The 12,756-nt window shown below is 48.2% G+C and overlaps 1 protein-coding gene across 1 annotated transcript; it reads right to left on the bottom strand.

Moving 5' to 3' along the window:
• Nucleotides 1-368: 368 nt before the first annotated feature.
• On the bottom strand, nucleotides 369-10,407 carry LOC122544268 (urokinase plasminogen activator surface receptor-like). The gene is made up of 5 exons (XM_043683344.2): nucleotides 10,324-10,407; nucleotides 6,639-6,761; nucleotides 6,148-6,285; nucleotides 4,519-4,662; nucleotides 369-3,222 (listed from the first exon to the last, which is right to left on the bottom strand). The coding sequence occupies exons 1-5, from the start codon at nucleotides 10,370-10,372 to the stop codon at nucleotides 2,966-2,968; spliced, it is 711 nt and encodes a 236-aa protein (XP_043539279.2). The 5' UTR covers nucleotides 10,373-10,407; the 3' UTR covers nucleotides 369-2,965.
• Nucleotides 10,408-12,756: the final 2,349 nt, after the last annotated feature.

Raw genomic sequence — 12,756 nt, 5'->3', positions numbered from 1 at the left:
TTGGAGGGTCAGTGCTGAGGGAGTGCCGCTCTGTTGGAGGGTCAGTGCTGAGGGAGTGCTGCTCTGTCGGAGGGTCAGTGCTCCGGGAATGCCACATTGCCTATCCCCATCATCATATCCTTCTTTCCTTCCTCATTTGTTTATCCAGTTTATCGTTAACTGTCCCATTCTGATCCATTGCGCCCTCCGCCCTGTTATCATGAGGTCCACGTGCTCCCTACTCTCTGCAGACACCCCCAAGAACTCCCAGTCGGATGGGTTTATCACAACCTTTTTTTGATGGTCCCCAGGTCTGCTCTGGTGGAAGTATTTACTTGTTACTGGGAAACAGGTTAGGAGCCGTCACACAAGATCAGCAGAAAGACTCATTTGTTTAAGATCTTACAAATTTATTGTCATAATTTATTACAGATCATCAGGCATTTGTAAACATTTCCATTTCCACCACCGAAGCCTATTCTCCTTTAGAGTGTGACTCTTTACAGAGCACTCAGCGGGATGTCACAGTGCGATCAAACTGTTATCTCTCTCTCTCGCTCGCAAACTTTAATCCCACAGGTATCCCCTGAATTCAGCTGCCCTTATGTTACCCCTTTGACTCCAGGAATCAGAACCAACCTGCTCCTATTCTTCATTGAAGGGGCACCTCAGCTACGATCAAACTGTCTGAAGCCGCTGTTCCCTTTTGATAAGTTGTGGATTGCTTCCAGAGATGGAGTTTTTAGGAACAGCAGGTCAGGACAATTACTTGGCTCTGGAGCTGGGGGATATCACGAATATGGGAAAGGCCACCCATGAGAATACACCCATCCGTTACACACTCACGGTGCTCCCCAATCACGTTCAAGAGTCATATCAGCCTGGCCAAGGTCATTATGTGCCCCACCAACACCTCATTCAGTAAAAAAAGCGAAGAAACACTTCCCCCTAATTACATGTTGAAACATAGATTTTCGATATCACTTGCCCAGATGTGTGACCAATACTTAAACATGGTGAATTGGATCAGTGAGGCAGAGGAGATAGAGAAAGAGTGCCTGATTGCAGAGATGCACAATTGCGAATAATTCTGCTCAATTCCACATTCTTATCAGCTATGGGAAAGAATTACCCAGAAAGTTGGCTTAATTAAACAGTAAAGCTAATGTTCCAGCAATCGCAGTTCCTCATTTGCTGTTGGGTACATCAGAGAGATTGATTTGTGAAATGTGACTTCCTCCAGCCCTGTGTTCTAAAATGTAGTGTGGCATTAACATGGATTTGTGGTTGATCCAAGATCATGGGGAGTCAGAGACTGAGACAATAGGATTAGTTTGGGGACTGATACAGGGACATGGGTAAGTGCGGGGCAGTGAGATTAGTTTGGGGACTGATACAGGGACATGGGTAAGTGCGGGGCAGTGAGATTAGTTTGGGGACTGATACAGGGACATGGGTAAGTGCGGGGCAGTGGGATTAGTTTGGGGACTGATACAGGGACATGGGTAAGTGCGAGGCAGTGGGATTAGTTTGGGGACTGATACAGGGACATGGGTAAGTGCGGGGCAGTGAGATTAGTTTGGGGACTGATACAGGGACATGGGTAAGTGCGGGGCAGTGGGATTAGTTTGGGGACTGATACAGGGACATGGGTAAGTGCGAGGCAGTGGGATTAGTTTGGGGACTGATACAGGGACATGGGTAAGTGCGGGGCAGTGGGATTAGTTTGGGGACTGATACAGGGACATGGGTAAGTGCGGGGCAGTGGGATTAGTTTGGGGACTGATACAGGGACATGGGTAAGTGCGGGGCAGTGGGATTAGTTTGGGGACTGATACAGGGATATGGGTAAGTGCGGGGCAGTGGGATTAGTTTGGGGACTGATACAGGGACATGGGTAAGTGCGAGGCAGTGGGATTAGTTTGGGGACTGATACAGGGACATGGGTAAGTGCGGGGCAGTGAGATTAGTTTGGGGACTGATACAGGGACATGGGTAAGTGCGGGGCAGTGAGATTAGTTTGGGGACTGATACAGGGACATGGGTAAGTGCGGGGCAGTGGGATTAGTTTGGGGACTGATACAGGGACATGGGTAAGTGCGGGGCAGTGGGATTAGTTTGGGGATTGATACAGGGCTTTCGGGAGAGAGCGGGGCAGTGTGATTAGTTTGGGGATTGATACAGGGCTTTCGGGAGAGAGCGGGGCAGTGAGATTAGTTTGGGGACTGATACAGGGCAATGGGGAGAGAGTGGGGCAGTGAGATTAGTTTGGGGGTTGATACAGAGCTATGGGGAGAGAGTGGGGCAGTGGGATTAGTTTGGGGACTGATACAGGCCTGTGGGGAGAGAGTGGGGCAGTGGGATTAGTTTGGGGATTGATACAGGCCTGTGGGGAGAGAGTGGGGCAGTGGGATTAGTTTGGGGTTTGATACAGGGCTATGGGGAGAGAGGGGGCAGTGGGATTAGTTTGGGGGTTGATACAGGGCTATGGGGAGAAAGCGGGGCAGTGGAATTAGTTTGGGGATTGATAAAGGGCTATGGGGAGAGTGGGGCAGTGGAATTAGTTTGGGGGTTGATACAGGTCTATGGGGAGAGAGTCAGGCTGTGGGATTAGTTTGGGGATCAATAGAGCTATGAGGAGAGAATGGGGCAGTAGGATTAAGGTGGTATTGATCTAGAAGACACCTGTCACAGATATAATTGGCTGAATGGCCTCTTGCTCATGCTGGGATCAAACATTACAGGAATACAACCACCACTGAGCAAATACCATACGAGAATAGCTACTGTACAACCAGGGATGGGAGGGAATGAGCTGAGGAAGGTCTCCCAGCAGGAGATTGAGGGGGGTTTGTAAATCTGTAGATGAGAAGGTTTGACCACACAGAGCATGTTGGGAATGACTCTTCCTCTGAAGATGCCCCTCGTTCCACCCAGGGGCTCCTGCAGCCAATCGACGAGAGGGTGAAGACTGAGACACTGTGCTTCAGAGCACCAGTCTGAGGAAGACCAGGAGGACAGCCATGACGAGGGGGCTGCTCAGTTGGGTTGGGCTTGCGGTGGACGTGGTGCTGGGGCCCGGAGTGGTGGTCTGGGTGAAGTTCCGCGACTCCAAGTTGCACAGGCCATCCTTGCAGCAGTAGAAAGCCGCTGTCGCCTCATAGGAGAATAGTCCGAGAGCCCCGGGATTTCGACAGAGGAAGTCGGAAGCACAGCCTTTCATCACGAACGTCCTGGGGTCCACTGTTTGGAACAAAGGGTGGGCCATCAGTCTGATGCGTTCAGATAGAGAGAGAGAGTCTCACTTCGAAGCCCCTCCCATCACCTTCTTCATCGCCAAAGCACTGCGCAGGAACAGGAGGAGGCCATTCAGCCCGAACCTCCAGGGGAAACTAGCCCAGTCTCCTAGAATCCCTACACTGTCAAATGGGAGCATTCAGCCCAACAAGTCCACACCGACCCTCCAAAAATCAACCCACCCAGAACTATTCCCCTACCCTATTACTAAACATTTATCGCTGATTAATGCACCGAGCCGACACATCCCTTGGCACTATGGGGCTACTTAGCATGGCCAATCCTCCCTAATCTGCACATTCCTGGTCATTATGGAACTATTTAGCATGGCCAATTCACCCCAACGTGCACATCCCTCGACTCTATGGGACAATTTCCCATGGCCAATCCACCCTAACCTGCACATCCCTGGGCACTATGGGACAATTTCCCATGGCCAATCCACCCTAACCTGCACATCCCTGGGCACGATGGGACAATTTCCCATGGCCAATCCACCCTAACCTGCACATCCCTGGGCACGATGGGACAATTTCCCATGGCCAATCCACCCTAACCTGCACATCCCTGGGCACGATGGGACAATTTCCCATGGCCAATCCACCCTAACCTGCACATCTTTGGACAGTGGGAGGAAACCTGAGCACCCAGAGAAACTCCACATGGACAGTCGCCCAAGGCTGGAATCGAACCCGGGTCCCTGGCATCATGAGGCAGTGGTGCTAACCACTGAGCCACCGTGTCACCCCACCCTTTCCTAGAAAAGTCCCTCACTCCAAGTATCAATCCAGTTCCCCTCCTCTGAACCAGCTCCAATCCAGTTCCTTAAGTAAGGAGACAAAAATATTCACAGTATCACCCCACATAAAGGAAGCATAACCTTCACACTATTTGGGTCAATTCCTCTCATAATGAAAGATAGCATCCCATGACCCTTCCTGATTACATGCCTTACCTGGTCACTAATCCTTGGGGAAATGTGCAGTCAAACACATGGAACCCTTTGCAATTAGGAAATCCCTAGCCATTCTCTATTTAAGTGACCCTTATTTATTCTTTATTTTCCCCTGTCCTATGTAAACAACTCATGATTTTACAACACATGCTGGATTTTTTGCCCACTAGCCAAACCAGCCTGCATCTCTGTTCTGAGGAAGTGCTCTGCTATCCTCTTTCTATACCGTAAAATTCACCACGTTACGTTGTTTCTGCCGACAAGTGAAATGCTAAATAAATACTTACGTCCTCTGCTGTGACCTGACGTGTGGATGCAGCGATCCTGTTGTCCTCTGCATTTCACTTTGGCCCTGGTGCTATTACACCCGATCTCCGTAACAGCATAACATGAGTAGCATTCCAACCCATTCAGCGTGCTGTTCTCTATGTCTGAAACACAAACAGAGAGCAGCATGAGCCACTCCCAATCTGCTTCTCAGAACCTTTCAAAGCGTTGGTAAGATCTCAGAACCACGCCCACTAATACTCATGTGGAATGCATTGGGAAAGTTGGGATGGTTCTCCCTTGGGAAGAGAAGGTCAAGAGTTAGGATAAATAGACAGTCTTTTCCCTGGGGTGGGGGAGTCCAGAACTAGAAGGGCATAGGTTAAGGGTGAGAGGGGAAAGATATAAAAGGGACCTAAGGGACAACTTTTTCACACAGAGGGTGGTACGTGTATGGAATGAGCTGCCAGAGGATGTGGTGGAGGCTGGTACAATAACAACATTTAAAAGGCATCTGGATGGGTATATGAATAGGAAGGGTTTAGAGGGATATGGGCCAAGTGCTGGCAAATGGGACTAGATTAGGTTTAAGATATCTGGTTGGAATGGATGAATTGGACCAAATGGCCTGTTTCTGTGCTGTACATCTCTATGATTCTGTGATACTATGACATGATTGGGAATTGTGCAACAAATTGGAACCTTTTGCCTCAGAAATTTTGAGTATTTTTAAGACAGAGGTAGATTAGGCAGAGGGAATTGGGGGTTTTTCAGGGGTAGTTGGAAAGGAGGAATTTTAATGCAAAGACAAGAAGGATGGTGCTCTGACTGAATGGCGGGCAGTTTCAATGGGCTGAATGACCAGCCTCTGCTCCTGATTTATCATATTTATATGTTGAGGTGTTCAGAATAATACAGGGTCAGGAGAGTGTGGATAGGGAGAAACTGGACCAATTAGTGGAAGGGTCAGGAACCAAATGGTTCAGACTTAACATTATTGGTTAAAGAAGCAAAAGTAACATGCTCAATTTTTGTTTGAACTCTTTCTTCAGAGGTAGCTGTCACTGCCTGAGTCAGCATTTATCACACATTTTAAATTGACCAGTGGTTGGTTAAGAGTCGATCCCATTGTCTAGAGGCCAGGCCAGGTAAGGACAGCAGATTTCCTTCCCTGAAGGACACGACTGAACCAGGCAGCTTCAGAAGTGGTAAAATAACCAGGCGGGGTTCTGGACAAGGTTGGTGGGGACTGGTGGGAGGGAGTGAACCAACACAGAGGAAGCGGATTGATGTGAAAGATGATGGTCCTGCCCACTCTATCAGGTACGTCCAGATACCACGACCCAGGTTTTGTTCCTTGACATCACATCAGAACAAAACTCGAGAAGGTCATGACTGTATCACTATTCTTGGGAAGGGACTAAGACTAGCTGTCTGTTGTTGTACAACACTTCCACAATTTCACAGTGTGAGGTGTGGAATGTCCTTGAGTTTATGACCTGATTATAAGTGTAAATGTCAGTTCCTTCAGTACGTTTGAGGATCTGCCTTCTGCATTCATCCCAATGGCTAAAGGTGAAAGGGACGCATTGTGGTGCCTCTCCACCCTAGCCCTCTTTCTGATATCTTGTGTCGTATCAGTATCTTACCTGGTTCAACATCGTCATTGCAGAGGTTGGAACTGCAGCAGGTCGTGTGCACATAATGAGAGACCAGTCCGCTGTTGAAGGTGACGAGACCAAAACAACCCCCACAGCCACTTATCAGGTAATTGCTGTCTGAGGGACCTAACAAAGGAAATCGCATCACGTTACAGCCACAAAGCCACTCAGAGCCAATCAGTACAACTCTCTGCATCACCCTGGAACATCGGAGACTGAGGGAGTGACCTTACAGAAGTTTATAAAATCATGTTTCAACCTGTCGCAGCAGAGTTTTTGTGCTGGCCTCATCGTTTACCTTCCCACAAAGTTTTGTGTCATCAACAAACTTGGATTTAGCACTTTTCATCCATTATTAGTGAGGATAGTGAATGAAACTACAGCATATAAAGCAGGTTGAGATATTTTTCTCCATTAATAGGCTTGCTGCTGCTGAATCAACCTCAAGAAGAAAACTTTCAAGATTACACAATACTTACCAATTACCGTGTTGACACTAATTGACCGGCAAGTGGAATGGACTGTCCTGTTACAGTCTATGGTCGTGTTTAACGCACAGTTGCCTCTCAGACTGTTACAGCTGTGGCATGTCAGTGAGAAACCTGCAGTAAACAATAAAATGTAAATTTTAACACAGATTTGGAAAGTTGGTGTCTCTGGCTGGGCCAGTATTTATTGCCCGTCCCTAGTTGCCCTCCGTGAGATGGTGGGGGTGAGCTGCCTTCTTGAACCACTGCAATCCCCAGGTTGTCGGAAGACCCACAATGCCATTGGAGGGAGCTCCAGGATTCTGAGCCAGCTACACCGAAGGAACGGCCATACATTTTCAAGTCAGGATGGCGAGGGACTCAGAGGGGAACTTGCAGGGGGTGGTGTTCCCCTTGCTCTGCTGCCCCTTGACCTTCTAGACGGAATTGGCCGGGGCTTTGGAAGATGCTGCCTGAGGATCTTTGGTGAGTTTCTGCAGTGCATCTTGTAGCTGGTACACACTGCTGTTACTGAGAGAAGTCAGCAGTGAGTTACTCATCACAGCATTCCCAAGTTGCACAGCACACAGACAGGAATAATATATGTGAATACTCAACACCAAAGGGTTTATGACAGTTTAATTAAACATATCAATATTAAAAACTCGTCAGGGGGGGAGTGATATCACTTTGTAATAACGCAGACTGACACTCAATCCCCAATGGGGGGAGATCACTCTGTAATAACACACACTGACACTCAGTCCCCAATGAGGGGGATATCACTCTGTAATAACAGACACTGACACTCAATCCCCAATGGGGGTGATGTCACCCTCGAATAACACACACTGACACTCAATCCCCAATGGGGGGGATATCACTCTGTAATAACACACACTGACACTCAATCCCCAATGGGGGGGATATCACTCTGTAATAACACACACTGACACTCAATCCCCAATGGGGGGGATATCACTCTGTAATAACACACACTGACACTCAATCCCCAATGGGGGGGATATCACTCTGTAATAACACACACTGACTCTCAATCCCCAATGGGGGGGATATCACTCTGTAATAACACACACTGACACTCAATCCCCAATGGGGGGGATATCATTCTGTAATAACACACACTGACACTCAATTCCCAATGGGGGGGATATCACTCTGTAATAACACACACTGACACTCAATTCCCAATGGGGGGGATATCACCCTGTAATAACACACACTGACACTCAATCCCCCCCAATGGGGGGTTATCACTCTGTAATAACACACACTAACACTCAATCCCCAATGGGGGGGATCTCACTCTGTAATAACACACACTGACACTCAATCCCCAGTGGGGGCAGTGTCACCCTGTAATAACACACACTGACACTCAACCCCAATGAGGGGGATATCACTCTGTAATAACACACAATGACACTCAGTCCCCAATGAGGGGGATATCACTCTGTAAGAACACACACTGACACTCAGTCCCCAATGAGGGGGATATCACTCTGTAATAACACACACTGACACTCAGTCCCCAATGAGGGGGATATCACTCTGTAATAACACACACTGACACCCAATCCCCAATGGGGGGATATCACTCTGCAATAACACACACTGACACTCAAACCCCAATGGGGGGCATATCACCCTGTAATAACACACACTGACACTCAATCCCCAATGAGGGGGATATCACTCTGTAATAACACACACTGACACTCTATCCCCAATGGGGGAATATCATTCTGTAATAACGCACACTGACACTCAGTCCCCAATGAGGGGGATATCACTCTGTAATAACGCACACTGACACCCAATCCCCAATGGGGGGGATATCACTCTGTAATAACACACACTGACACTCACTCCCCAATGGGAGGGGATATCCCTCTGCAATAACACACACTCACACTCAATCCCCAATGGGGGGGATATCACTCTGTAATAACACACACTGACACCCAATCCCCAATGGGGGCGGAGTCACCCTGTAATAACACACACTGACATTCAATCCCCAATGTGGGGGATATCACCCTGTAATAACACACACTGACACTCAGTCCCCAATGGGGGGGATATCACTCTGTAATAACACACACTGACACTCAGTCCCCAATTGGGGGCTATCACTCTGTAATAACACACACTGACACTCAATCCCCAATGGGGGGATATCACTCTGTAATAACACACACTGACACTCTATCCCCAATGCGGGAATATCATTCTGTAATAACGCACACTGACACTCAATCCCCAATGGGGGTGATGTCACCCTCGAATAACACACACTGACACTCAATCCCCAATGTGGGGATATCACTCTGTAATAACACACACTGACACTCAATCCCCAATGAGGGGGATATCACTCTGTAATTACACACACTGACACTCAATCCCCAATGAGGGGGATATCACTCTGTAATTACACACACTGACACTCTATCCCCAATGCGGGAATATAATTCTGTAATAACGCACACTGACACTCAATCCCCAATGGGGGTGATGTCACCCTCGAATAACACACACTGACACTCAATCCCCAATGTGGGGGATATCACTCTGTAATAACACACACTGACACTCAATCCCCAATGAGGGGGATATCACTCTGTAATTACACACACTGACACTCTATCCCCAATGCGGGAATATCATTCTGTAATAACGCACACTGACACTCAATCCCCAATGGGGGTGATGTCACCCTCGAATAACACACACTGACACTCAATCCCCAATGTGGGGGATATCACTCTGTAATAACACACACTGACACTCAATCCCCAATGGGGGGGATATCACTCTGTAATTACACACACTGACACTCTATCACCAATGGGGGGTTATCACTCTGTAATAACACACACTGACACTCAATCCCCAATGGGGGGTTATCACTCTGTAATAACACACACTGACACTCAATTCCCAATGGGGGGGATGACACTCTGTAATAACACACACTGACACTCAATCCCCAATGAGGGGGCTATCACTCTGTAATAACACACACTGACACTCAATCCCCAATGGGGGTATGACACTCTGTAATAACACACACTGACACTCAATCCCCAATGAGGGGGCTATCACTCTGTAATAACACACACTGACACTCAATCCCCAATGGGGGGATATCACTCTGTAATAACACACACTGACACTCAATCCCCAATGGGGGGGCTATCACTCTGTAATAACACACACTGACACTCAATCCCCAATGGGGGGATATCACTCTGTAATAACACACACTGACACTCAATCCCCAATGGGGGGGATGACACTCTGTAATAACACACACTGACACTCAGTCCCCAATGTGGGGGATATCACACTGTAATAACACACACTGACACTCAATCCCCAATGGGGGGGATATCACACTGTAATAACACACACTGACACTCAATCCCCAAAGTGAGGATATCACTCTGTAACAACACATGATAACCGTGCACGTTTCAAAATGTGAGCTTTGCAATTGAAAATACCGAAAACGATCTTTTTCTGGCTCAAACACTGGATCAGACCATCTGAGAGAAATCGATGTCCTGTTCCATCAGTCTACTGTCATGAAATGGATATTTCTGAAGGATAAGTGTGCAGTGAGAGATTAGACAGATATTAAGAACAGACATTATATGCACAGAAAGTTTACCTTGTGTGATCAAGACAGTGAGTATCACTGCTGCCAGTAGCATCTTCATCTTGCTGTCTGTCTCCCTCTGGACGTCAGGAGCTGCTGAATATATTGGGAATAGAGAAACGTTATTACTTTTATAGGCTGGATGACGTAAAAGGAAGGTGAAATAAAAAAATCCCTAACAGAACAAGAGCCAAATAGCGAGTGAAGGTCCCGCCCTTCGAACCCTCAGGCTCCAGCTGTTGAGGTGATAGCCTGGCTCAGTTCCAGTGTAAAACCCCAGGTACCAGTGGAAACTGGGGCTATGGAAGATGGAGCTGGCCTTCATCCTGAAAAAGCCATGGTTCACTGACTGGGGAATGGGGATGGCCCTAAAAACCTACCTCCTTTATAGGGGGCCTCTCTTCAGCACTTATCAACTCTTCATCCATTTATTTCCATCAAACTGAACAAGCTAAATAGTAAGGTGTCTTTCTGTATAGTGGTTAGGGAGGGTTAGGGAGCATTTCACTATTAAGTCTGAAACAGAACCCTGACTGCGTAGAAGCTGGCCATTTGGCCCATCAAGTTTGCACCAACCCTCCAAAGAGGTCCACCCAGTACCCAATGCATTTCCCATGGCCAATTCATCTAACCTGCACATCCCTGGACGCTATGGGACAATTTCCCATGGCCAATCCCCCCTAACCTGCACATCCCTCGGCACTATGGGAGAATTTAGCATGGCCAATCCAACCTAACCTGCACATCTTTGGACAATGGGAGGAAACCGGAGCACCCGGAGGAAACTCACACAGACACACGCAAACTGTACCCCGACAGTCGCCCGAGGCTGGAACCGAACCCGGATCCCTGGCGCTGTGAGGCCGCAGTGCTAACCACTGAGTCACCATGTCACCTATGTTTGGCTGATGCACTTGAGAGATTCCAGCTGATGGAGGATGGAAGAACTTTATTGGGGAAAGAGACACATGAAAGTATTCGCGCAATTGCTTTAGCCCCCAGTGATTGATTATGGCCAAGGATGTCATTGCTCTCTCTCTCTCTCTCACACACTCTGTCTCTCTCTACATTCTTTGTCCCTCACTCTCTAAAAGAAAGATAAATTGACAGATGTTCCCCAGTTCCTACAGGGTGTACCAGATAGCGTCCTCTCTTTATTCATCGCTCGGTCCACGCTCTGAGATTAGATTACTTACAGCGTGGAAACAGGCCCTTCGGCTCAACAAGTCCCCACTGACCTGCCGAAGCGCAACCCACCCAGATCCATTCCCCTACATTGACTCCTTCACCTAACACTATGGGCACTCTAGCATGGCCAATTCACCTAACCTGCACATTTTTGGAGTGTAGGAGGAAACTGGAGCACCCGGAGGAAACCCACGCAGGTATGGGGAGAATGTGTAAACTCTGCACAGTCAGTCGCCTGAGACGGGAATTGAGATGCAGCAATGGAAGGGCTGGGGAATGTAACATGGATCCTGATGGAGTGCTTGGCTCATCTGGGTTCCCCACCTGAGGCTGTCCAGTCCACTGCTGTATCCCACCTTCCCTCCCCATCCACCTCCCATCCCCAATCCCATTTGGAAACCTGCCCCTCTACCCTAACTCCAGCTCTGAGTCGGTGTCCAGTTTCTCTGCCATGTCTCGTGTCCCATCTCAGGTCCTCTCAGCCTCAACCCTGCTCCCTTCACTCCATCTCTCCACCTTCCTCCTCCATCAGTCCTCACGTTAGCTTAAACAATGCAAGAATTCTGACTCCTGCCCTTTTCTGATCTTCACTCTTCGTTGCTCAAATGACCCAACTCCCCCTCCCTCACTTTTCCTCCCAAAGTTCTTCGCTGAGGACCACCCTGGGACCTGATTGATCTCTTTTGGGATCGACTGTTCTTGATCTTCTTGGCCTTGTTCACTCCCACCCTCATTCACTCCAACTTTTGCTGACCATGCCTTCAGCTGCCTGGGCCCCCATGCTCCTTCCTCAACTTCTCCTTAAAGGCCTTTGTTTAAAAGGTTGGTTCTGACCAACACTTTGGTCACCTGTCCCTCAAATCCCCCAGTGGCTTAGCGTCATACTTTGTTCAAAAGCCCCTCTTGTCAATTGTCCCGGGCGGTTGAGCAACGTGGAAGAGCGTCATGTAAATGCAAAATTGTTGCCATTGCTTTGTGGTCCAACACTTGGTTCGACAGAGAGCCTTGCCTCTGGGATGGTTGGATTCAGACAGTCACAGAGCTCTCCTGCACATTGAAAGACCCTTCAGCCCATCGCTTCAATGCTGGTCAAATACAAGCACCAAACTATTTGTATCCCATTGTCCAGCACTTGGTCCATAGCCTGGGCAAGTGCACATCAAAATATTTCTTCAAAGAGGGCTTCTGCCTTTCTCACAATAGACACAGCGAGGTCCAGATATCCATCAGCCTCTGAGGGAAAATACCTTTCCTCAC

This window comes from Chiloscyllium plagiosum, unplaced genomic scaffold (assembly GCF_037043375.1).
Source record: "Chiloscyllium plagiosum isolate Xiang-an unplaced genomic scaffold, Cpla_swu_hap1 HiC_scaffold_38, whole genome shotgun sequence".
NCBI classification, from domain to species: Eukaryota; Metazoa; Chordata; class Chondrichthyes; order Orectolobiformes; family Hemiscylliidae; genus Chiloscyllium; species Chiloscyllium plagiosum.
This window is presented reverse-complemented; position numbering and strand designations above follow the sequence as displayed.

Bases quoted from the DNA above. Each gene is read 5' to 3' on its own strand.
- LOC122544268 (XM_043683344.2), bottom strand. From the start codon at position 10,372: ATGAAGATGCTACTGGCAGCAGTGATACTCACTGTCTTGATCACACAA. The intron at 6,762-10,323 runs GTAAACTTTCTG...TGTTTACTGCAG, and splicing joins CACTGTCTTGATCACACAAG to GTTTCTCACTGACATGCCAC. The intron at 6,286-6,638 runs GTAAGTATTGTG...TTCCTTTGTTAG, and splicing joins TAGTGTCAACACGGTAATTG to GTCCCTCAGACAGCAATTAC.